This window comes from Rhincodon typus, chromosome 18, assembly GCF_021869965.1.
Source record: "Rhincodon typus isolate 14 chromosome 18, sRhiTyp1.1, whole genome shotgun sequence".
NCBI lineage: Eukaryota > Metazoa > Chordata > Chondrichthyes > Orectolobiformes > Rhincodontidae > Rhincodon > Rhincodon typus.
This window is the reverse complement of record NC_063349.1, coordinates 21,864,193-21,889,008: the sequence shown is the minus strand read 5'-3', so window position 1 is coordinate 21,889,008 and position 24,816 is coordinate 21,864,193. Positions and strand designations below refer to the sequence as shown.

The following is a 24,816-nucleotide window of genomic DNA, read 5'->3' as shown; positions in this document are numbered from 1 at the left end:
TTGATGGTCATGGTTAAGTGGTACATATTTTGGGCCAAGAGGTTATAGGTAGTAGTTAAATATAATTCTGCAGCTGATGGCCCACAGCATCTCATGAAATCCCGTCTTAAGCTTCTAGATCTGTTCAAAGTCTATCCCATTCAGCAAATTGGTAATGCCACACAGCACAATGGAAGGTTTCTTCAATGTGAAGACAGGACTTCAACTTTACTAGGACTGCGTGGTGGTCATTCCTACCACTGCTGTCAGGGACGGAGCTATGTCCTTAAGGACTTGGCCAGCTTAGTAGTTGTGATACCGAGCCACTTTAGGTGTTGGAGATTGAAGACCCCACCCAGGGAATATCCTGTGCTCTTACTACTCAGTGCATTCTGCCAAAGTGGAGGAGAATTGGGTTTATCAGCTGGAAGTAGGGTCCTGGGGTGACAGGGGATAAATAGCAGGAAGTTTCATGGCTCATGTTTGCCCTCGTGCTATGAGTCTCATGGAGTTCAGACTCAATGTTGAGGATTTCCACAGCAATTTTCTCTCAAATGTATACTATTGCGTGGCCTATTGGGCCTATCCCATCGGTGGGACAGGACATGTCCAGAAATGGTGATACCAGCATTTGAGACATAGTCATTCTCACAGAATCATACCTGACAATGCTAGGCTGTTGCTTTACTAGTCTGTGGGATAGCTTTCTAACTTGGTGGGGACATGGTCAAGTCTGACTCTTTCAGGAGGACCAAGCCAGCTTGGTCAGTTATGGCAATGGACAATTAAATATCACACCTTCTATACATTTTGAGTCTTTGCTACCTTCGGATCAACCATAAATTCAAAGAATGACAATCACTTTACAGATAACAGCATGTCATTTTTGTTAAACTCAAAAGGATTATAAGAAAATAGCTTTTCACCTTGTAGCCTGGACTTTTGATCTTCAGAATCCTGTTTAGTCTGTCTATAGAGGTGGCACGGTGGCTCAGTGGTTAGCACTGCTGCCTCACAGCACCAGGGACCTGGGTTTGATTCCACCCTCGGGCAACTGTCTGTGTGGAGTTTGCACATTCTCCCTGTGTCTGCGTGGGTTCCTCTGGGTGCTCCAGTTGCCTCCTACAGTCCAAAGATGTGCATGCTTGGGGATTGGCCACACTAAATTGCCTGTAGTGTTCAGGGGTGTGTAGATTAGGTGGATTATAGCTGGGTGGGATGTTTTGTGGACTGGTTGGGCCAAAGGGCCTGTTTCCACACTGTAGGGATTCTATACCCTTTTCCCACCCATCATCTACATGTCAAACCACTAATCTTTTGTCTCTCTTAATCATGGTTCTGTGTTTGGGGTTTTGAAGGAATATTGTTTAAGGTGCATAGTTATAGATTAGAATTGCTTTCTTTTCTCTCCTCTTGTTAAAGTTAAGTGTTACAATCAGTTATTTTAACTGTTACTGACAATAACTGGTGTGAATTGTTTGTCCTTAGTAGCAATCAGTCAGGTAAACTGGTCACTTGGTGGTCTCACTAGGATTCTTAACATTTTTGATGGCTTATGGAACAGTGGGGCACAATTATCGGTGCTAGCTTCAGTTATGTCATTGATAATTCTGTGCCTACCTTGGATATGATTAAAACAGGGCGTGTGCAGTGCCACCCAGCTGGATGAGAGTGGAGTGGAGCTAGATAAGGATTTTGTGATCAACTATGTCTGAAGCTACAGACTCTTTGACCCTGCACTGGCAGGTTAAGTGAGTGTGACACTTTGTTGCCCAGGGTGAACTCATTAACTTGAGTTAAAATCAGGTGAACAGCGGAGCTTCAAAATCAAAGAAGATGGTAATTAGTTGGGCATGTGATACAGAAATGTTTCAATTATATCTAAAATATTGGAAGTAATAACATTATCATTGATCCACAAAATTTTAAGGAAGATGAAGATTTAGTCTTTTTTTTAAAGAACATGTTAAGATTGTATACATTTAGTTGCTGGACTCTGAATAAATTGGATGGACTTTGATAGTATGCATTGGTCAAAGAATGGGCAGGGTTGAATAATGGGAGCTCTGAACTGATGGAAAGTCAAAGAATGTAACTACCATCTAAATGTACAAATGAAACCTACTCAAGACAGAATCAGCACTATACTATTGAATATAACACTCCATGAAAATGATGCCGTCCAATATGCAGCAATGTCAAAGAGGTACTGAATTGTTGGGTTATTTGCTAAGTCTCATGAGCAATATTATTTACTATATCTCACTGGTGGGCTGTAACCTTTTCCATCTGTTAATTATGGCAATGCTCTTCCTTAATAACTAAAAAAATTCAAGTGAGGTCAAGTAAAGTAGTTACACTGTGTCTTGAAATAAATTTGTGTTCATTAATATTAAGGGTTTCAAGATTGGGAAAGGAAACTTCCAGACACTGTTCTCAGTGTCAACATTGAATTTGTTCAACCTAGTTATGACCAGAGTTTCGTGTAAAATGACAACTCCAATTCAATTTTCAACCTATTGGTTCAAAGAGGACAAAAATCAAATGATTTTTTTATTCGACAAATGATTGCTCCATACTGCCCAGGTTGAATATAACTCCGAACGTACTTTGGCCTCAATCACTGAGAGCAGTAGAACAGTGTTCCCTCCTGGACACTCCTCCATTCCTGATGTTGACATAGTTAGTAATGCATGGTCAGTTACTGTTAAATCTCTAGGCAGTCTAATGGTGTGATTAGAATTATAATTTAGTGGAGGATTCTTTGAACTAACTTTGCAAAACTTTGATCCTAATTTCAGTTCAACTGTCAACCGTTTCCTCCATATTACATCATTTTTCAGAACTGTAATGTGAAATATGGTTCCAATTCTGGACAAATTTAATATCCTGCTATTTTTAATCAATCCCAAAATTAGCAGGTCAAGTCTCTGGGAACTTATTGTTCACTGTTGGTGGATGCTTTGTTCTCGTAATGGTATGTTGGTTGCTGCCATACTCTGTCAATGACCTGCCGTGGGTTCACACTATCTGTGCTGATTGACGTGGAGATGGCTTCCTGTGACTTGAGTGAGTAGCTGGCAGCCAATAAGCCCATCCTGATGCAGGTGTGGGTCTCCTGTTGTGTCAGAATGCCTGCTATAATTCCAGCAGCAAGGCTGTAAAAAGAAAAGCACAATGTTATTCATAACAAAGTTCCAAAAAATCCCCGGCAGCCTTTTGAAACAAAATGAGCAGTTTGGTTGTAGCTTTGCCAATGGACTGCAACGTCCCACTTTGTGGGTTATTGGCAGATGGAGTACTTTACTCACTTGGTAAATGACCGTCATTCCTTGACATGGACAATGAGGATTTTTCAAATGTCAACTCTTCTAGTGTGGGAATTTTCCAAAGGCTTGTGTTTTAGAAATGGAATAACATAGCAAGCCAACTATTAACAGGGAAGCCTAGGTGACTCTAAAATGAAAGGCAAAGGCTAACCCAGGACATGAGAAGTATATGACAGATGCAGAGATATGAAGAATACTGAATGTAGCCAAAATGGTCAAAAGCTTTCAGGAATTGACAAAATTAGACTGCAACAGAAAAGGCATAGTGCGTATGATTAAATGGCAGTAGTGTATGCTGGAGCACGGGGGTGAACACTGACATACTCGTTACTGCTAAATATCATCAAGTTCTGTTTTCTTGTGACAGAGTGGGAGGATAGTTTCTCTTATTTGGAGTGGGAGGGGAGTCCCAAGAGGGACACAGCAAAAATCTAATGAGTCCCATTTCCCTCATATTTATTGCTTCCCATTAGCTCTTTACAAGGTCACTTGCATATTAAGAGCAAGCTTTTTGGTGTAAGGAAAGCTAACAGAAGAGAGAAACAATCTCCGTTTCCTGTTCTCCTATAAAACCACTTTTTTTTTTTTAAAAAGAGTAAAAAGAAAATACTGCAGATGCTGGAGATCTGAAATGAAAACACAATGTACTGGTGAAGTAGTTGGTCTGGTTGAATCTTTATAGAAGCAATCAGAATTAATGGGTGGAAACGTGTAGGGACCTGAACAATGTGGGCAGTGGCAAGAAATCTGGCAGAACTGTACGAGAAGTCTGGTGAGGATCCTCTTGATATCAGGAGCAACACGCTGCTCCCCTTAACTAAGCTGCAGGTGTGGAGGCAAGACTTTCGTCACACAGCAGCAAGTTGTTTACTAATGGAGATTATTACTTGTTCTTGCCTCATTAATACGTAGCTTCCTTTTCTACCATTCGCTCTGAACAAACTAGACACCGGGAATTCTCGACATGAAAGTCAGAGCAGGTAGCCTGGCAACTTCAGTTCACCCTGATCCAAAGGACCTCCATGTTGGACACCAGGCACCATGAGCATGCTCCATGGGCACCGTCCACAGTCACTCCACATCCATGGACTGTCGCGCTCCACACATACCAGCCTCTAAACACCCTTTTGGCACATCCCTGATCCACTTATAGGACACTTCAGCATTTCAGTGCTGCGTTTCAGAGCTCAATGACAACTATCACAGTAACGCTGCAGCAAAGATACTGTGTGTTCTGGGACCCCACCCATCTCACGGTCTGGACCAGGCTGCATCTCGGGGCTGTTTCATAACAGGGAGCTATACTTTACTCAGGGGGTCCTGCCAGAGGAAGTCAAGGGCAGCCCGATACCAGTCCAGAGTCTTGGACACAGAAGATCAGCTGCTTAGGCAGTCGGAGTCAGGATCCTCGTCACGCAACAGGTAAGGAGCTGAATGAGACAGCCCACCAGTATTGACACTTTCTGCCCTGTTTTACTCCTGAAATGAGAGGTGGAGGTGGAGCTGGGGTGACCTGAGTGAGCAAGTGAGTTGGCCGCTTTGAGCACATGCAGATTTGGTGCTGTCAGGAGCTGGAGTGGGTGAGAGCGAGTGAGGGAAGATGTTGCAGATCCCAGGGGAAACAGGACGCCCCATATCTGCACCACTTCGTCCAGTAGGACATCTAGGCCTCTGTCTGCAAAGTGTGGTGCCAATTTTCCCATCGTTGCTGTGCCTGTGGTAAATGTCAGGAACTGTGCAGGACAGCTCCACACTGACAGTGTATGATCAGGTGCAGTGGCCTTTTAAAGATGGCACAGGTGCCCACAATGCCAGTCAATTGAGGGATATCCCGACAGTTGCTAGTTTTTCCCAGGAATGGCGCTTGGTAAGATAGGTCCAGAAGGGGTGCCAAAGAGGTTTGGCAGGTCATTAATGGGGTGAGTTTGGTAAGATACAGTGGGAAATTTCGTTAGGCTTTGCTGATGAGACTGACACTTATACTAAAAAGTCATAAGATTCGGCCCAATGTTTCAAGACTTCTATACTCTTTTATTTTTCTGTCCACAGATGCTACCAGCCCTGCTGAGTTTCTCCAACACTTTGTTTTGATGTTTGAGTGTAGGTTGACCTAAAAGCAGCAGTGAAAATTACAATACTACCATCACTGAATTCCCCGCCATCAACACTCTTGGGGTAACCATGGACCAGAAACCTAACTGAACCAGCTTCTAACTTCCTAAAATTTGACCACCATTTACTGGGTATGGATGGAACTGTGAAAGAATATTTTCCATTTGCCTGCATCTCAACATTCAAAAATCATCATGTATTGAGGCAGCAGTATATGCCATATACGAGATGCACTGTCATAACTCACTAAGGTTTCTCCAACAGCACTATCTAAACCTGCAATCTAATCCAGCAGCTAATGCAAAAGAACAGCACCACTTGCGAGTTCCTCTCGAAATTGCACAACATCCTTACTTGGAACATAGAGTTATTCATTCACCATGGCAGAATTAAAGTCTCAAACCTTCCTGTCTAATAGCAGTGCGGCTTCACTGCGCAGTCTCTATATGCGAGACTAATGCTTTTTTTTGGAGAGGGAGTCAAGGCAAGAATGGGATTGTGAGTGAAATTAGAAAGAGAAAATTTCTAAAAACAATTAGTGTCACATTGGCACATTTTGTTTATCAGAAATTCAGATCCACTGAGAACTACTGGGTGCCTTGATTTCCAAATAAGAGAAAAATATATCAACTTGACTGCATAACTTAATAGGGTGGAGACACAAATGATTGTTGATACTGGTCCCGGTTTTTGGTTAAATGTTTTATCTATTGAATCTGTGACTCATTTTCTCTTTGATATCAAAGTAAAAGGACAAGTACTTTGTTCTAAAAGTGGCTACGACAATGGAAAATCCTAGCTATTATGGGGAATTTCATAGTAGGAGGAACAATTTCAGCTGGTGCCACTGGATTAATACCATATCATGGAAATATATACTTTTGAAGATAAAATACCTTCTGTTTATTTCCCACTGTATTTCCTTTCCTGGTCTCTTCAGGCTATGTAACAATGAAGACTATTAGGCTTTCTATCATTTTTCTTCCCTACACTCCATCAACCTGTTCTCTTTCCTCTCTCCTAGCTGTCACTGTTGGCTATATTGATTCAGTCTTTGCCTTGGCATAAAGGATTTTTTTCCTAAACAGTAATTATGGTAATCTGTACTTACCATTTTGAAAACAGGTGGATAAAAAATGACAAAGAAAATACGATTTGCTATATTTCTTATTAACATTGGAGCATGTGTTGTGGTTGCACATGAGAACCTTTGGTAGACCTAGAGTGGCCATTTCCCAGGACCAAAGAAGCTGCTGATAGGTGGTGGGAGAACCTTGAACCTATGGCCATTGAATAAAGGCTAGCATTTAAGTAGCTCTTTTACACCACCAATGGGACACAAGGGGATACAAAAAGTATGGTTGGCCTGAGAGCAATTGTAGTCATTCTACAACTATTGCTCAAGCTGCAGAAGAAGAATAGCTGGTGGGGGGGGGGGGGGGGGGGCAGCAGTACCACAACAAACTCTCACCCTGATTCCAAAAACTGAGTCAATTCATAGATATTGTTTGTTAGAACATTACTTCTCATAAGATTTAGGCAAGATGTCCATTTACAGAACTATGGTGATGAACATATATTTACAACAGTCCAGAAAAGGGAGAGAAGAATTTAATCAATAGACTTTGGCCTGTACTGTCTGAATTATGACCTGGAGAGATTCAGTTATTTTCACAAATTCACCTAGACTTAACTGCACACACCCAAACTGACAATTGATTATCAAAACATATACACTTTGTGACACTTCTGAAGAACTGGATAGTACTATAATTGTGTTAGGGTTTTAAAGCATCAATGGGCTATCTTGGATATTTAAAATGCAAACATTTGTCAGGTTAACTGGAAATAGCACAAGTTTGAAACAAACTGATTTTTTTTTCAAAGAACCAGCAAAGGCGGTTCCTTTATTTACACATACATTGTACTTGATACTGATGTGGCTTCCTCAGAGGCAGCTCAGAGTGAACAAAACCTCTGCCACTCCTGTTTATATTTATCTGTCAGCCAAGGCTCCCTGATTGGACCAGGTTAACAGCCCCAATCAGGGAACTCATCTTCTTTGAGGTCTGCCTGACTGACCTCGTTACAATCACTACATCCCTCTCTCCCACCAAATGCACCACCCCCATCCATTCTGGGGATGTAGGCCTGTACTTTTCCTTGCAGCCACTCCTGGGACGATTTTGCACTGGGTCCAGTTCCTCTGACTCAACCTCGGAGAAAGGCATTGTCTACTGGACCACAGCCCACCTCCTTTGCCTGGAGCGTCTCAGAAGAAATTCATCTTCTTCAGGTGGTAAAGGCGGCGAGTCCAGTTGTAGTGCCTGCTTGAAGGTCATTTGGGCTTCAACTAGTAGTCGCTTTTGCATGGTTACATCATTAATTGCACACACCAAATGGTGTCTCGGCATCTTATTAAGAGTTAAACTAAAAAAAACATACCTCTGGCAGTCATTTTAACCTCAAAAAATCCTGACACAGATTCCAGCAGGCCAAGCAGCATCATAGGAGCAGGAAGGCTGACGTTTTAGGCCTAAACCCTTCATCAGAAATGGGGGAGGGGAAGGGGGTTCTGAAATAAATAGGGAAAGAGGGGGAGGCGGATAGAAGATGGATAGAGGAGAAGATAGGTGGGGAGGAAACAGACAGGTCGAAGAGGCGGAGATGGAGCCAGTAAAGGTGAGTGTAGGTGGAGAGTTAGGGAGGGGATAGGTCAGTCCAGGGAGGACGGACAGGTCAAGGGCGCGGGATGAGGTTAGTAGGTAGGAGATGGGGGTGCGGCTTGAGGTGGGAGGAGGGGATAGGTGGGAGGAAGAACAGGTTAGGGAGGCGGGGACGAGCTGGGCTGGTTTTGGGATGCGGTAGGGGGAGGGGAGATTTTGAAGCTTATGAAATCCACATTGATACCATTGGGCTGCAGGGTTCCCAAGCGGAATATGAGTTGCTGTTCCTGCAACGTTCCTGGCACCTCAGGAAAAGATAGGCTCCTAATAACCAAAAAAGCTGCATGTCCACAGGCTTTCAGGAGAATAACTTGTTACTTTTCATCTGCCGAACGTCATTGCCTGGAAAAAGTAATGTATTCTTTCCAAATACTGGGCCAAACCCTTTCTGCCTTTCGTGCCTGTCAATCCTCATCAATGGAACTGAAATTCACATGTCATGCCCCTATTGCCAGCTACTGCCTGACATTGACCACCCAATTGCTCTTAATCTTGTTCCTAGTCTTGTGCTTCCCAACATAAGGAAGGCGCCAACCCTCTGCACTTGCCAGTGTGGTTACTGCTCACTCCCTTTGTCATATATAGTGGGCCAAAGGCACTTGACTATCAATGGATGTGGCTACCTCTGTGTTTTTGACTCTTATGGGGTACAGCTAATTCCTGGGGGGTGCCCATGACCGGCACCCACGCATACACCCGTCTCCCTCCAAATGGTATGTCCCAGTGTGAGCATCCTCCACTCCTCTGTGCAAATCCCAACATTCTCACATTAACAAATTTGTAATGAGCACTTTAATCGGTGTTAATTAGGGACTGGTCAGGATCACAGGACTGCTCTCTCCCAACCCTCATGAACATGGTTAGCAATGGGTAATGCATCAAAAATACCTATTACACTGGTACTCTTATTTTCAATCTGAGGTAGTCTTTTCAACTCCTGGATAATGTTACAAAGGAGAGGTGATACCTCTTTGATAATTAAAAGCAAAACACTCAGGAAAGCTGGCCTCACCTCGTAATCTGTTATGGAAGTGTGAAAATGGTATAATTGGTATATAATGCCCCAATCTGTTATAAAGGAGTGGTTAAACGAATTAAATCCCTGATACTCACTTTATAAGCAACAAGTAATACTTTATTTATCTAACTCTAACAGTTAACAAATTAACAGAACTACTAACAAACTGAACAATTCCCCCTTAATACTAACTATTCCCGAATAAAACAAAATTCTAATAGTATGCTGTTCCAACAGACACAAGTAACAACTTATATAAACCAAATTAATAAAAAGAATTAAAACTTAATCTCTCCAAATTACAGCCAGGATAAGTCTTCTGGAATGTTCTTTGCCTTCTCTGCTGTCCTCCAGTCAGGACCACCTTCCTCGGTCAAATTCTTGTGTCAGGAATATTAGCTAAGAGTGCTGTAGCACCTTTATTTAAATGGTGCTTACTCTGAGAGTTTGGAGATTTCTGTGAGAGCCAGTGGTATTCTCTTTCTTCAGAGCTGATGGCTGTTGAGAGCTGTTCCCCCAACAAATGTCAGTTTGCTCTCACACTGATTTTCAAATGCCCTCTTCTTTTATACCCTTGATGATCTATTAATTTCTTACAATAGGATTGGTCCAAGATTGTCAAAACCATTGGATTTAAATTTAATTGGGCTTTGGTATCTATGGCCTGGTTTAAATTAATTGGCTAAATTCAAAAACCTGTTGTCTTGGTAAAAATGCTGCTTTGCCTGCTAACAGTATAGCCTTTGATACAGTGTTTCAAATTCAAGAACACTGTGCATCTGCTGCTGCCTGCAGACATCTTTTAAAGGGACCACACACTCTTTCACCCTTTTACAAACAAATTCTAACATCCTGCCTTTCAATCCACAAGTACTATACCAACTTCACAACAATAATGCTTATGCTATAAAATTTTTAACTTCCATATGTTTCCAAGTGTTTAAATTATTTCCTGCTTACTTCTGTATTATTTAATTGCTAACACATTCTTATATCAAACAAAACAAAACTTGCACAAGAATATAACTGAGGCAGCTACATCTATGATGTTTTAAAATTATAATATGGAAATTGAAGAATGAAAGCCAAGAAATGTATTTCTTCTCAGAATTTTGTAATTTCTTGCTCTAATTTTTTTGGGGGTGCTGTGATCTTTGCAAGACTGCACATGCAGCACTGTTAGAGCTGAAATTGTAGGAAAATATGACATCAGTGTGTGTACAATGATTATATCAGCTATTACACTGGTAGCTAAGGACACTGTGATGGGGTTTTTAAATTTACTATTCTGTATCTAGGCATTTACCAATACATAAAAGGGATCCAAAAATCACCAGTAAATAAAGGCAGTCTGTTTCCTGAAGCCAGGCAGCATTTGCTTCCACTTTCTTAACTCATCTCCGACACACAGAAAAACCTTTACAGCAGTTAACTATTAAATAAAATTTGTTTCCTCAGTGAACAGTTTCAAAAGTGTATCGAATCTTATCAATATTTGTTAACTCTAATCTCCTGTCCTTGAGGTAGCAGTTCTTGGAGATATGATTCACGAGGCTCCTGGCAAGTATTCAATATCTCGCTGAAGTAGCTTAATCTTCATGAATCAGGTTAGACAGCAGGAATTTACAGTCTATTTGGCCAGAAAGACAGGACAGGATGCGACAGTATTTATACTGCATCTTTATAATAATAAAACATCATAAGGCACTTCACAGGAATGTTACAAAGCAAAATATGATGCCAAGTCACACAAGGTGATATTAGGGAAAGTAGCCAAAGTTAGATCAAAGAAGCAGGTTGCAAGGAGCATCTAAAAAGAAGGAAGGTGAGAAGAGGAGGTGTAAGGAAGGGATTCCAGAACTTAGGGTCCAGGCAGATTAAGGCATGGTCATCAACGCAAAGCAATGCAAATTGAGGGCGACCAAGAGGTCAGAATCAAAAGTACAACAGTTGAAGCTGGCTGGGCCTAGGATGCTTATCTTGAGGAACTCCTGCAGAGAGTTGTCCTGGAGCTGAGAAGACTGACTTCCAATAAGCATAGTCATCTTCCTTTGTGCCAAGTATGACTCCAATCCAGGCTCCTAAGACAGCACTTTCCAAACCTAGTGTCACAACTATCTGGAAGTGCAGAAGATACTTGGAATGCCACCATCTATAAGATCCCCTCCAAGCCACTCACCATCGTGACTTGGAAATATATCAAGGTTTCTTCATTGCTGCAGGGTTAAAATCCTGAAATTCCCTTGGCAACAGTATTGTGTCTACCTGCAGCACCAGGACTGCAGCATTTCAAGGAGGCAGCTCATCACCACCTTCTCAAGGGCAACTAGGGATGGCCAATAAATGCCACGTCCCATCAATTAATTTTTCAAACCTCGGAGGGCTATAGGGACAGAGGAGATTACAGAGATAAGGAGCAATAAAGCTCCTTTTAAAATCATGATGTCGTTTGATGGGTGACTTAGATTTGGTGCAATTAAGGGCACAGTTTTTGATGGTCTTATGGATCTAAATGGTAGAATGTGGAATGTGGCCAGGTGTGCATTTAGTCAAGTCTATGGGGCAAGACCACAAAGATTCTATTTCAGCAAGGAATACTAGATATCAATAACAATGGGTTACTGATCTCAGGATGCTGAGATCAATCTAACATTCCCTCCGATAGTTCTAATCAGCTTTTGGATATGTAACATATTAAAGGACAGAGCAACTTAGAACTGAATGAACCAGCGACCTTTCAAAGTATATACCTCTAGTAGTAAATAGATAAATATGGAATCTTAGTAAAAGACAAACAGAGTAAAACCAAGATAAGGTGATAAATGCAATCAAGAAATGTTTGGAAGGATAAGGCCAAGCGCAGGCAGGTGGGACTAGTTTATTTTGGGATTATGGTTGGCATGGATTGGTTGGACTGAAGGGTCTTGTGCTGTATGACTCTATGACTAAATATGATAGAGGTATACGAGGAAGCTTAAAGATATGAGTAGGTTAAGAAATATGACCCTTTTAATAAACGGATGAAGCCAGTGGTACTAATGGTTTAAAGGTTTTACGTGTTCTCAGTTTTAATCATACAGCCATTGTGATGAAACTTTGAGATTTAGATCTATGCATTTTAAAACCGTTTACTGCAGGTTTGGATTTAAAATTCTGAGTTAAACATACAGGGTTGTTTTTATCTTTATCTTCATTTTTATTGTTAATAAACTCTTGTTTTATTGTTATAAAACAAAGACTGTAACAATGCATGTCTCATGGTAAAAAGTCATTTCTGTTACAAATATTAAAAAAGATCAGGTTTAGCCAGTTTCCTATCAGGGATCTGACTTGTCCAGCACTAAATCAACTCACCCCATAACAACTGGGACTGCTAGATCACAATATCATTCTACTGATAATAACCAAAAGAGTTACCAAAAGCTGCTTCTCTGATTCATAATTATTGCCATTTATTTCAGGTATTTCTTTGAAGAATTCTGTTAAAAAGAACTTTCTTTGATCAAAAGTGGATAGATGATACAAAAACCATTGGAAACATGAGATTTGATGTAGAGAGAGTTTTAAAAATATCACTTAAAAAGAATCAGCTTGAAGATCAGAAACCACTGGATTTCTACAGATCGGAGAAAATGGAACATGGAAGGAGGGTAAATGCAATGTATGAATGCAAGGAAAGGAGCAAGAAGTTTAGATGAAATGCTGAGCTTTTGGTGGCTGTTCAGCAGATGGAAGGTAAGCCTGGGTTTTCTTCGTTAATGCTGTGAGCAGTGTTACAGGATAAAGTAGTTTAATTCCATTGTTCAAGTGAACATTTACAATAGTCAATGCCACGAATGCTGTATCACTGAGCTAGTGAAGAGGAACGAGAGATAATCATCCACCTTTTCATGCTATAATTTGAACTCAGTGAGAAGTATTGTAAAAATCACAGTGGGCTTTTTCCTTCCATCATAATCTAAAATGCAATATTATTATTTGTTGCCAAAGCAGCAAGGTGCTTAAACACCTTAGGCCACAGGTTCAAGTTACTTGTTCATTTCTTGCTTCACAATCCCTGCCCTCCTGCATTCTCCCTTGTATAATTAGCTACTTCCCCTGAAATGCATCTACGCTGGCTGCCCCATGGTAATGAGCTCACAGTCTAACCACTCTCTGAATAATTAAGTTTCTCCTGAATTCTCCACTAGATTTATTACCTATTTTATACTTACGGCATCAGGTTCTGGTCTCTTCCACAAGTAAAAATATCTCTATGTCCATTATATCAAACCTTCACATAATATTAAAACCTTTACATGGTCACTCTTCAGTCTTTCCCATCCATAGAAAAAAGCTGTGGCCAATTCACCTATTATATTTAGTATTATTCTAGTACCTACTCCAATATCTCCATATCATTTTTATAATGTACAGAATAGGAATTTGTTCACAATAGTGATCTAAGCACTTTGAACATCTCTCAATGACTTAATGTGAACCACTGGAAAAAAGTGTGGTCAATTCATAATGCAAAAATAAGAGAGCTTGCAAAGAGCATGCACTATTTAGCTTGAGAGCATTCCTTACAGATTACTTGAGATTCACCACATTATTGATTTAATTTTTTGGTTTTGTTTCATTATTTTGTCACTACAACTGTAGGATGAAGGAAAATCTGTATTTTGAAAATGTCCATGAACAAGGAGAGATAAGCATATAAAGGGAAGCAATATTGTGGCACAGTTTGAACTTGAAATTTACCCTGAGTAAGGATAAGTTTCCTGATCCAATCTATTGTGGAAAGAGACCAGAACTGAATTCATAAGGAGTTCAACAAGTCAGAAAGATTCACCTAGCTTTTACTGGAGGAAGAATATCTGGGGGTGGAGTTGGAAAGCAGATTGGACAGAGCCTTGCAGTGAAAGATATTTCTGAGATTAAAAGTTCCTAGGCTGAGAAAGGAGAAGAACAGAAGCAAACCCGTTGAAGCTAAGAATTACTTTGGACTGACTATGGGAGAATTGAATGTGTAAAGATTGCGTGAAGGACATTTTAAGCTGTACTAGAAGAAAAAAAAGGAGGAATGTTATGTTTGTGCTATAAAGCTTTTTGCCTCCAAAGACAGTATTTAGTAATAGTGCTTTTCATTTTTTGTTACAGTAGAAATCTTTAAAATTTGGAATCTTGTTATGTGATCCTGTTAGCTATGAATGGGAAGTTCAAATTTCTTTTTAAAAGTTATCAGCCTCTACAGGAATCATAACATAATTCATTCAGTGCTTCTCCGAAAATATTTGCCATATCAGTTTACCTAAAGCAGTTTACATCATATTTTTGGGAAAAATTGTATAGCCACCAAATTTTGCTTAATTAGATTAATATCTTCAAATGACCTGTCAAAATGCTAATTTTCACTCCAGTATATATTTCCACCCAATTTAGCACCATGTAGCACATGCTTCAATTTATAGTCCCATAAAAACAGAAAACTGGAAACCCTAGCATTACATTAATATGAATTTGAAAACATTAAACAGCATTATACAACTCTGCTTCATTGTTACCTCTTCAACTTACTTAAATACATATTAATTTTAATATTATCTGTATCATTAAATTACGTGCCCCCCCAACAGCCCAGTTAATGTAGCAGCTACCTCTACCCATTCCTTTTATCAACATAAGGTTTGCAACATACGTTTCTAATTTCCCTTCCTGTTCTTTTCCCTTTTCCAAATTGTTTTATTTTCTTACCATTAGATCTCTGCTCTGCAACTGTGAAGAATTCCTTGACTGAACTGTTGCTTGATCTCCCTGTTAAGCTTCATCAGCTTTTTCCCTGGAGGATTCAAATCAGCAACAGTTCTAGTCTCATTCCACAATGCATTGGATCAGGGAACTTATCATGACTCAGGGTAAATTTCAAGTTCAAGCTGCACCACAATATTGCTTCCCTTTATATGCTTATCTCAGCTATAACTTTTGTGCAAAATCCTTCTAACCTGTCCTGGGAATATAAGGAGTAACATGGCTCTTAGACATTGATATTCAACATAATGTTAGTCACTCTGATGCACACACTGAATTGAGTTTATATTTATTGTGCTAAAAGCTGGAAATTGGCACTAATGGTAATTAAAAGGCTAGTTCATCCTTCCAGTCATTTTAGAGATTTGGAAGATCTAAGACTGGCCAAGAGTGCATTGGAATAGCAGCATTTGGAGGTTGCAATGCATAGATGAGGGTTTCTGTACCATAAAGACTGAAGTGAAAGCAGAGACAGGGAATGTTAAGATAAACATAGAGAGTCTTTGTGAGACAGTGAACTTGGAGAAGACATAGGAAGTGGGAGGGAAACTTGAGGGACATGGGAATTTAGGGCTACGACTGGAGGAAAACTGGATATTTGGCTTAAATGCGCAATGAGAAAGGGGAAGCAATAGAGGAATGTGAAAGATGGTTTCAAAGAACAATGAGGTCATGAGGTCCTTGACTTGCAGGTGGTGAGGATGCAGTAGATAGGGTTTTATGGAAGCCCTCACTTGGCAGAAACCTCAATTTATTTTTAAATAGGAGAAATGAGCTTTCAAGAACAAAAGGTTTTGTCTCTAATTCTTAAAAATAATTCAGATTTGATACTACAGGGCTGGAAGGTGATGAAAAAATACCAGAACCTGTTTTCACCTTTATTTTGTGAAAATAATTTTTAGTTTTAAAGTTTAAAAATGTGAAAACTGCAGCTGATCATCAATACAAAGATCTGTTAAAAAAATTACAACACGCAGAATTGTGGAAGCTAATCTGAGATCGTTGCCTCAGGATTTAACAAACGTATGTGTAAGTCACATTTTTGAAACTGTAGAGCTATTAACATCCAATGAATGTGCTTAGGTGGATATGAGCGTTTAACATAATCTGCAGGCTTAAACACAGCAAAGATCTGTTGCTATTGCCATAATGACAAATAATAAAAAAAAAAATTGACAGTGGTGAGTAAGGAGGAATCAAAGAAGTTTTGAGAGCGAATTGAGGAAAAGGCTAAAAAAAGAGAGACTGGGGTAGAGAATGGGAAGGGCATAGTCATGAACAGGATTCTTTATAGGAAATACTAACGTACTTTATAAAGAGAAACTCCAATTACTTTCAAATACTTGATTCCATTTAATTTGAATTAAACACAAAACTTGTCACTTATCAAAAATTCAGTTATCAATTAAATAAATTAAATGCACAATTTATTTAACATTCCTTTGCTTAATATGTGGAACAGCTCCTGGGATGGTATGATTTTATAATGGCTGTAAGTTGATCAACAGTACATAACCAGGGGCTGTATATATGAAGGAATTCTACTGGGATGATTGATTAATTTTTGAGAATGTTTTATTCCATTCAATTATCTACAATTCAAACAATTTGGATAGATCCTCATGACGCTGTTTTTGAGAGTTGGCTTAACTGTACAGCTTCATTTAATCCAGAGTAAATTCGCTCTGAACTGCTGCCAGGTTTGAGCTTATGGAAAAGACTTGCATAGGATATAGGAATATCTCTCTTTCTCAAAAGGCAGATGAACAACACCAACCCTCTGGCCCACAAACAGAAACTACAGATTCTAAGCTCCCTGGACTCTTGGCTTACATTGCACTAGTCTACTGGCAAGAGTAAGATTGCTCGTGAATGCTATTGATTGACTATCAATGATTGTAGCAATGCAAATTTTCCTCCCTTGAGTTCGAATGCAATTATGAATTTTAAGGAATTATGATGTTGATGGATGGAACTTTCTTTATATCCAACTGCACCATCAAATATTTCCAAGCCATTTACAGTTTGAGTTAGAGAATTGGTGAAGCTTCATTTACACTGCCCTGTTAGCCTCTGCCTGATTAAGTATCAGATGTGCTAGTTACAATGTGATTCTCATATCCCTGTTTGCACTTTAAAACAAAACCAAAATAACTTCAGTTTAAATGCAAATTTACTGCTTTTGTATGGTACACTCTCTGACCATGACTTAGAAGGCCAGAGTTCATACTGGAAATGGGCAGGAACCTGAGCAATGTTAATTGGGATCCATTGAAGTTACAGCACCCATTGATGTCTGCACTCACTGAACATCTGCAGACCAAAGCAGGCCAGAGGTATTTTGAACATGCATTGAAGGGACGTTCAACCCAAGTCAGGAAAAGCAGGTAGAAAGAGAAAATAGTGCCTTTTTTGCAAGCTGCTGTGTTTAAAAGTGTATAAATATCTCCATTTAAGTGTCCCAGCTATAACAGGTTTGACACAAATTTTGCTGCTGCTGAAAACTAGCACCTCATTTTACTTGTGAAGTTTGCTGAGTGTGGAGGCCAGCCAGATGAACACTGAAATAGCTAAATCAGATCCATGGATGATAGCTTCAGCAACATGTAGGGAAGGATTGGGTAATATAGCAGAACATGAAGGTAAGGCAACCTTCGCCTAGGGGTTTTATGGGTCTCAAGCTCACTTTGGTTGATGATCTTGCAAATTGATTTAACCTGAATCAGGAGCTGGAAATCGCTGGCAAGGGCTTGTGGTAAAGACTGAACATAATGGTTGTGGGCTCAATTGTGTTTAAACAGATTATTTAAGACTGCATGTTACAGAAACAGTCTGACAACACAAAGGCAGTGGTGCATTCATGAGAATGCAGTACAATTGTAGAGCCAGGTCTTGTCAATGTATTTACAGGAGCTCATCCTGACAGAAGAAGTCACTGAGAAGCAGCGTGTAGAAAGTGTGGAGGAGGAGGAAAAGTTGGTCAAGGACAGATCATTGGAGTCCTAGAAGTCTTAAAGTGTGGGGGTGAGAAGTTGAGCTAGTGTGGAGAAATGATTGTGTAACAAATTGGAACCAAACCCAACAGAGAGAGGAAATTAGAGGAGTATGGTGTGTTAGACTGTGTCAAAGGCTGCAGAATAGTGGTGAGGAGATGAGGATGAGAAGAGATCAGGAGAAAAGAAATGGAGCAAATGGGCACATCATTCAGTACGATCATGACTGATCATTGTTCTCCACTTGCCCTCTTGCTTCACATATCCCTCAGCATGAACGTAGGTCGTAAATAGAAGGCCTTGTGCTGATCCTTTCACCACTTCAATAGTGATAGCTCTCCAAGTTAAAAATACCCCTTTTTACTCTTAACCTAACTCCATGACCCCTTATCAGGCATATGACCTTTTGTATTATATGCCATTTGGAAGTTCAAGAGAATAACACTCGGTTTATCCAGTCTACCCATCCTCAAAAAAGCATACATTTTTCAAATATTATTTCCCTTTCATAAAAACACAATGATTTTCTAAAATTTTCTAAAATCCACACAATGGATTTGACTCCAACTGAACTTATGAAAGTAACTGATGAATAAATCTCCAGTTCTCACCTGGAATGCCAAGGTGATTTAGTTTAACCATTTTGCACAATTTTGAACTATCATACAAGTCTGTTCCAACATTGTAGTTCAACACATGGCCATTATATTTAAATTTTCAGGTAAATAACAGGAAAAGAGAAGCTCTCTGAGTTAAAACAGGACTGCAGGATGTTAGCTGTAAACCTCCAACAAACAAAACTGGTGATCATTCCAACACTGCAACCATAATTACCAGACCAAACAAGAACAGGGTTAAAGAAGCAACAAAAGCACAAAGAAATCATTTTAAATAGAAGAATAAATTTTCAGGGATTGGAATGGAGATAGAACTGAATGCGTTACAAAGAGGTTTTGTGTTTAAGGTGGCCCCAAACAGACGGACAGGCACTCCCCAATAAATTGAGTAGGAGGAAGATTCCTTTCGAGGGCGGGTTGGCGGTCCATGATCAGAGTGGGTAGGACGCTGTGCAATTTCATTGCTGATAGGGAGAACGCAAGAAACATGAAAGAACAAGTTGCAGAATATAGTCACCATTTCACGCACGCGAGGTCGGCTACTTCAAATTGTTCTCTTTCTACCAGAAATGGCTGTGGATTTCTTATTTGAAACAACCAATACAGAAATATGGAAAAGATAAAATCTGGGATTGACTTTTTCTTTACATTTATGGTAGTGGAGGTAAATAACCCATTCAATGTCTTTCAGTTCATTTCGTTTCTATCAACATTATCCTTCGCATGTTTTCTTCGTTGACAAGTTCTATGCTAATCTGTATAAATCAAAGGAAATCCCTTGTTTCTTTGAACTAATCCTTTCCAAATCGTTACTTTAGTGTGGTTAGGGTGGGAAGATGATAGCTGTAACTACCACAGAATGAAGTGAGATTAGAGGGCTGGTTGAGGGATTTGTCACCTTCTTTGAGGTGCATTATTTCCAATACTTCTGTACATGCTCCTACAAATGGCAAAACTTCGAACCTTGACTTCACACAGTCTGGTTGTAACCAGGCTTCTTTGACAATACTCATGGAGAATTCCACATCCTCTATCACATGACTTGATAAATACAATTTCAAGTGTGCTGCTTGAGTGACTGCTCGAATGTTTATAGTAAGATAAATGAAAGATGTGCCACAGCCTGAAGTATGATGATACATAATTCAGTAATGGCTTAAATTGTAACCCAATTATCATTTCCACTCTTCCAACGTAACTAGTCCTTCAAAACTCTTTCATTCTAACTGTTTGCACAGATTCCACACCCTCCAGGATGAAGTTGACTTCTTGCTGAAGTGTAGTTCCACAAGAAACACTCACCTGCCAGACCTCACAAACATGCCCATTATACATTTACGGACCTCGGTGTTCAGTAAATGTTCCCTCACTCGCTGGCTTACAGGATCCAAATATATCGTCGCTGATGTAAAAACTTATAAACTTTCAATAGGTGATCACTGGATAGCAACCAGGAGCTCAGTTTACTCAGCACTCAGCTGAGAGCTCAACTCAAAAGATTTTTCTCTGTCAGGCTCAGCTATTTTAACTAGCTGAGCACATAGCTATCATAGATTCGAGCATAGAAGTCACCATGAAAAGGTCCAAAAATCCTCCATCGTGCATTAAGTCTGAACTGCTGGCGTGGGTGGTCACCATTTTGAAATGTGGAAAGTAATTTATATTTATGTAGCATGGTTTGCTGAATGAATTAATCCTATAGAGATACCGTAAGCCACAATCAAAAAATTCAAAGACCTGTCAAAGTCACTGTCTTTGGCCTCTGATGAAAAGAGTTCATGGAATTTATTCTGAATGATCTTAGCTGGCTATGGCATCATCACAAATATCTCACTCTGGATCAGATGTGGTTCTTTCAGTTCCATAACTGCCCCTCCACCACAACTCATCTTCCTCTCAATTCACCGAATTAGATATTCTACATTTTCTGAGCAATCCGATGACAATTTGTGCACTAGAAAGATCCCATGATCACCACAGACAGATCAGCAAGTGGGTTAGCACACATATCTCCACTTTTTTGTGAAAGTTACTCTTTCTCAATTATCCACCCATTCTGTTGGGTGTGAAGACGATTTTTGAAAAACTTGTTGAGGCACACACCTAAAATTTGAATTACAGATGTTAGGCCTCCTTGTGTGACTGCATTTTAGCAAAATTGTGTCTTCTTATAGGCCAGTTGACTTGCATGCAATCTATGATATTTGTCTCGTCTATTAGCTTGGTTGAGTTTGCAGATTACGAGTAGAAACTTGTGAATTTGTACCCAATATCTACACAGTGACTTTCGAAAAAGAGTACCTCAGAGATTCACCTTGTCTAGAATCAGTGTTGACTGGAAAAATTCTATCCAGAACAACACATCCAAATGCGACTGGGCCAAATTGAGAACATTTCTCTAACTGAGAAGATGCTCATTGACAGAGTCTAGACAGTTATCAGAAGCACATCAGATGGTTATGGTGCCTTACCTGTCACCAGCTCCAGATACGTTCAGTACTTTTTCAGGTTCAATAGCAATTGCTGGGTAATGTATAGCACAAACCTTACCAGGTACAATCTGGACAAAACAAAAACATTTGAATGCAGTGTCACCACCTATTAGAGCACAGGTAGACCATGGTATGGGGTAACGGAACATGGGTGAAAAATGTGCAGAAATTGTCTTAACCATGGTGTTATAAGGAGGTGTCAATCAGAAGGTTAGCACTTCCCCCAAGAATGAGATAGACTGGAGATTGGGTTGCCCAGGTCATTCTTGGTTCTAGAGATGTCAGTGTGCTCAAGGAATGTCACATTCTTTTCCCTACCTCTTGTAGGTAACTCACTGGCCAACAGTTACTATAACATTGTGTTTTGGGACAAATTCAAGAATGAAAATCTGACAGTAAGCACACAATTGAAAATTAGGGAGCATGGTGATACAGGAGGAAACTGGGGTGGGAAATGGACAATAAAAGCAAGATTTCCCAAGAAAATCTACACTTTCAAATGAATCTGAAACTAGGAAAATTAAGAATCTAGGTGTGTTCTATCAAATATGGTATTAACACGGAGCCCCTGATGGAGAGCTCAGCAATATGGGTGCAAACACAGTAATGACAGAGATTCAATTGTTGGAGAGGCTAACCAGACTAGAATGATGGTCCTGGATGTTTTGTTGTATTCCAGCTGTTAAGCTACAGTGTACCTGGGCTTTGAGAAGGTTAAAGTGAATGGAATTAGTAGGATATCAAACTGAATTAAAATTAATGAGCAGAAAACCAAGTAGAAATAAGGCAGTTTTCAAGACAGAATGGGTGCTCTTGATGGTTATGTTCTGAGAACATTTCTATTTATTATATATAACCAGAATGTTCAGGATGTGCCATCATTGAAGGTTGACCTAGACAAACAGGTGGATAGGAGGAATAGCCAGGAAAGCAGAGTTGAAGGCCTAAATTAATCCAATTGTTTTGAATAGCCAAGCAAGCTCAAAAGGCTGTTACTCCTGCTCCTGTTTCTTACACTCTGAACAATGATTTAGAGAGGGGATGGGAGGGGTTTGTGTTGAAATTTGTAGATGATACCAAAACATGTGCAAACTAGGCTTCATCCCGAAGTATAATTAACAATAAGCCAAAATGAAATCTTGACAGGATCTTCATTCTACACTAGAGTACATTGCAGACTCACCAAGAAGTTGCCAGGTAAGGGAAATATGAAGAAAAACATGAAAGGCTGGATCATTTTTCAACAGACAAACATAAATGATGGATGGTACAATAGAGGAGCTCATGATAATGAAAGGATGTGGCATTGCAGATCGAAGCAGAGTAGCCGAAGGGGCAAGATTGACGGTTAATAATTACAGGAATAAATGGAAAGTATTTACATGACAAGAGAAACTTCTTCACCCAGAACTGAGACTGTGAAACAGCATTCCAGGGCTAGTGCTCTAGTTAAAACTTGTGAATATTTAAAATTAAATGGGATAGATAGATGGAGGAACAGGGTTTGTGTATTTGGCAACATATTGAGTAAATTTAAGTAATTCAGTTGTGTGAAAGGAAATCTTAACAGAGTGGCTGGGCTGAAGGCTTGCTTTATATTTTAACTTATGTATTTGCAAGGCAACACCTCATTTCAATTGTGCAGCAGTAGCCAATGGTGTAACAAAGTTTGAGGGGCCACTGTGCGGGAAATTATTGGTTTATGACAACACACGGATGTTCTATATTTGGATTACCTGAATTGTGTCTTAACTCAGCAAACACTCACACCTCAGACACCACTCAACTGCAACTGATAACCTTGGAACAGGTTGCTGATCACCTTGTTGGCAAAACAATGTGTGCAATGTTTGAGAAGGAGCCAGAATTAATGTCAACACTTTGTGAATGAATAAACAGAACATTCAGGTAGGCTACAAGTCAATGAATGAACATTTCAATTTAATTGCATACCTTAGGAGCTTTCTTTGGCTGAAGAAAAATAGTTCCTTCTTCATTTCTGCCACATAGGAGTACGCCTTGGTGATCCAGAGTCACAATCACACATTGCAAGTGTTTCAACAGCGGCTGTGACATGTCCAGAGCAACACCAATGACATCATCCATCAGCGTGGGTAACTCTGTGCAATTGAGAAAAGGAGGGTGATAACCTTGCAGACACTGAAGGAAAGCTCACATTACGAGTGAATGCTGAGTACAGCAGTGCATCAATCCCACAAATGGCTGATAGCTATGTGCACTCATACTGACGGAGCATCACATCCAACAGATACACTGCATCTACACTGCTGGAACAAAATAATGAATTTAATTAATTTTGTCTCCTGCCACCAACTCTGATAAATTTGTACTATTCAAATGCAAGTTATTCATAAACAGAACAAAGTAACAGATTTATTACATTGTTCAAATGTTTAGGATTTAAAGTCCTAAGAATGGGATAGACATTTCCAGTGCTGAGTATAAGGCCTGATCGATCTCCCGTGGATTGCACATTCAGAATATTAACTCTCCAGTCATGAGCAAAGATGAAGATATACATAAATATTTGTATAAAATATAAGCCAGTACGTGTGCCTCACTAGAAAGTGATAAATGTCATCCATTGTTTATATTGAGATGCCCTCATGCCATCCTCCTTCTTGTTTCACAATACAATCCAACTCCCAGTGCAGTGACAAATCAGTTTATAGATCTGGTGTGTCACTGCAGCATGGAATGAATGTGTGTACACACACACACAAACACACACAGTTTCTGATTGCAGCTTTGCTGCTGGAGCTCAACTAGAAGCAGTCTCTCCCATAAAAGGTGTAGCTTTCTGAGGTCAATCCCCACAAGATGATCTGCTGACTAGACCTGAAGTCAGCTATTCTTCACCAGAAGCATCAGTAGAGAAAGTGGAGTTGTATCAAAAAGAGCAATGGACAGGTGGAGGAGAAAATACCCTTCTCTGAAGAAACAAAATAGAGTCTCAGTATTAAATCAAACATACAATACACAATATAATAATGAAAGAATAAGTTTGTGACAGTAAGGGGAGTAATGGGCAATACTTAGTCCACTAGTCGAGACATCTAGCTCCAGAAAGCTGCAGATGTCAACAGCGACTGCCTCTTGTAGATGTCGGTGCTCATATGCTGAGAACCCAATCTTCTGTTTGTAGACACAGTGCTGAGGGTTCAGCCTGCTTTCCCTCTGCCCTTTGGAGCAACACGTGACTGAGGAAAAGGCAGATATTGCTGGTATTGGTGTTGCTGATGTTGTTATTTCTCAATAGAGCTGCAAGCTACAGGTGCACAAGCTGCTGCAACCTCACAGTGAAGGCCGATGGCAGGGAAGTGAAGATGAAGGTGAGTGAAGTCTAAGACAAGTGAACTTTCTTCCAAAACGTTGGAAATCACCTGTCAAGAATGAGTGCACACTCTCAGTACAATCTCTGTGAGCACCAGGCTCTCTCAATTGTAGTTATTTCCTTTCTAAGCTAGAAGCCTTCCCAGTTTTGTTGGAGAAAGACTATCCTCTTTACATGCACCTGGTTGACTGCAGCTTGAGGAACCACTACACCAGCTTAAAAGTCAGATTGTTGGGTTAAATTGATAGTTAACTGGGAATTTCAATACTTCAATTACTTACCCAGCAGCCTCACAGTTTAATAGCAAACCTGTCGGAATTAAACCTTGAAGTAGGTGTGATTGTGATAGGTTTCTGCACCTGCACCATTTTTTGAGGCTTTAGACTTGCTCACACCTGAAACCAC

General features: G+C 39.9%; 1 protein-coding gene across 2 annotated transcripts in view; it reads right to left on the bottom strand.

Moving 5' to 3' along the window:
* Positions 1-2,498: 2,498 nt before the first annotated feature.
* The window catches only part of zgc:136858 (uncharacterized protein LOC678543 homolog), a 73,023-nt gene continuing 50,705 nt past the window's right edge, over positions 2,499-24,816 (bottom strand). For both annotated transcript variants that reach the window (XM_048607401.1, XM_048607402.1), the window contains 3 exons: positions 23,010-23,176; positions 21,036-21,124; positions 2,499-3,137 (listed from right to left, as the gene is read on the bottom strand). In XM_048607401.1, coding sequence (XP_048463358.1) covers positions 2,918-3,137; positions 21,036-21,124; positions 23,010-23,176 — 476 coding nt within the window. In that variant the 3' untranslated portion in view covers positions 2,499-2,917. The remainder of the gene's footprint in view (positions 3,138-21,035; positions 21,125-23,009; positions 23,177-24,816) is intronic.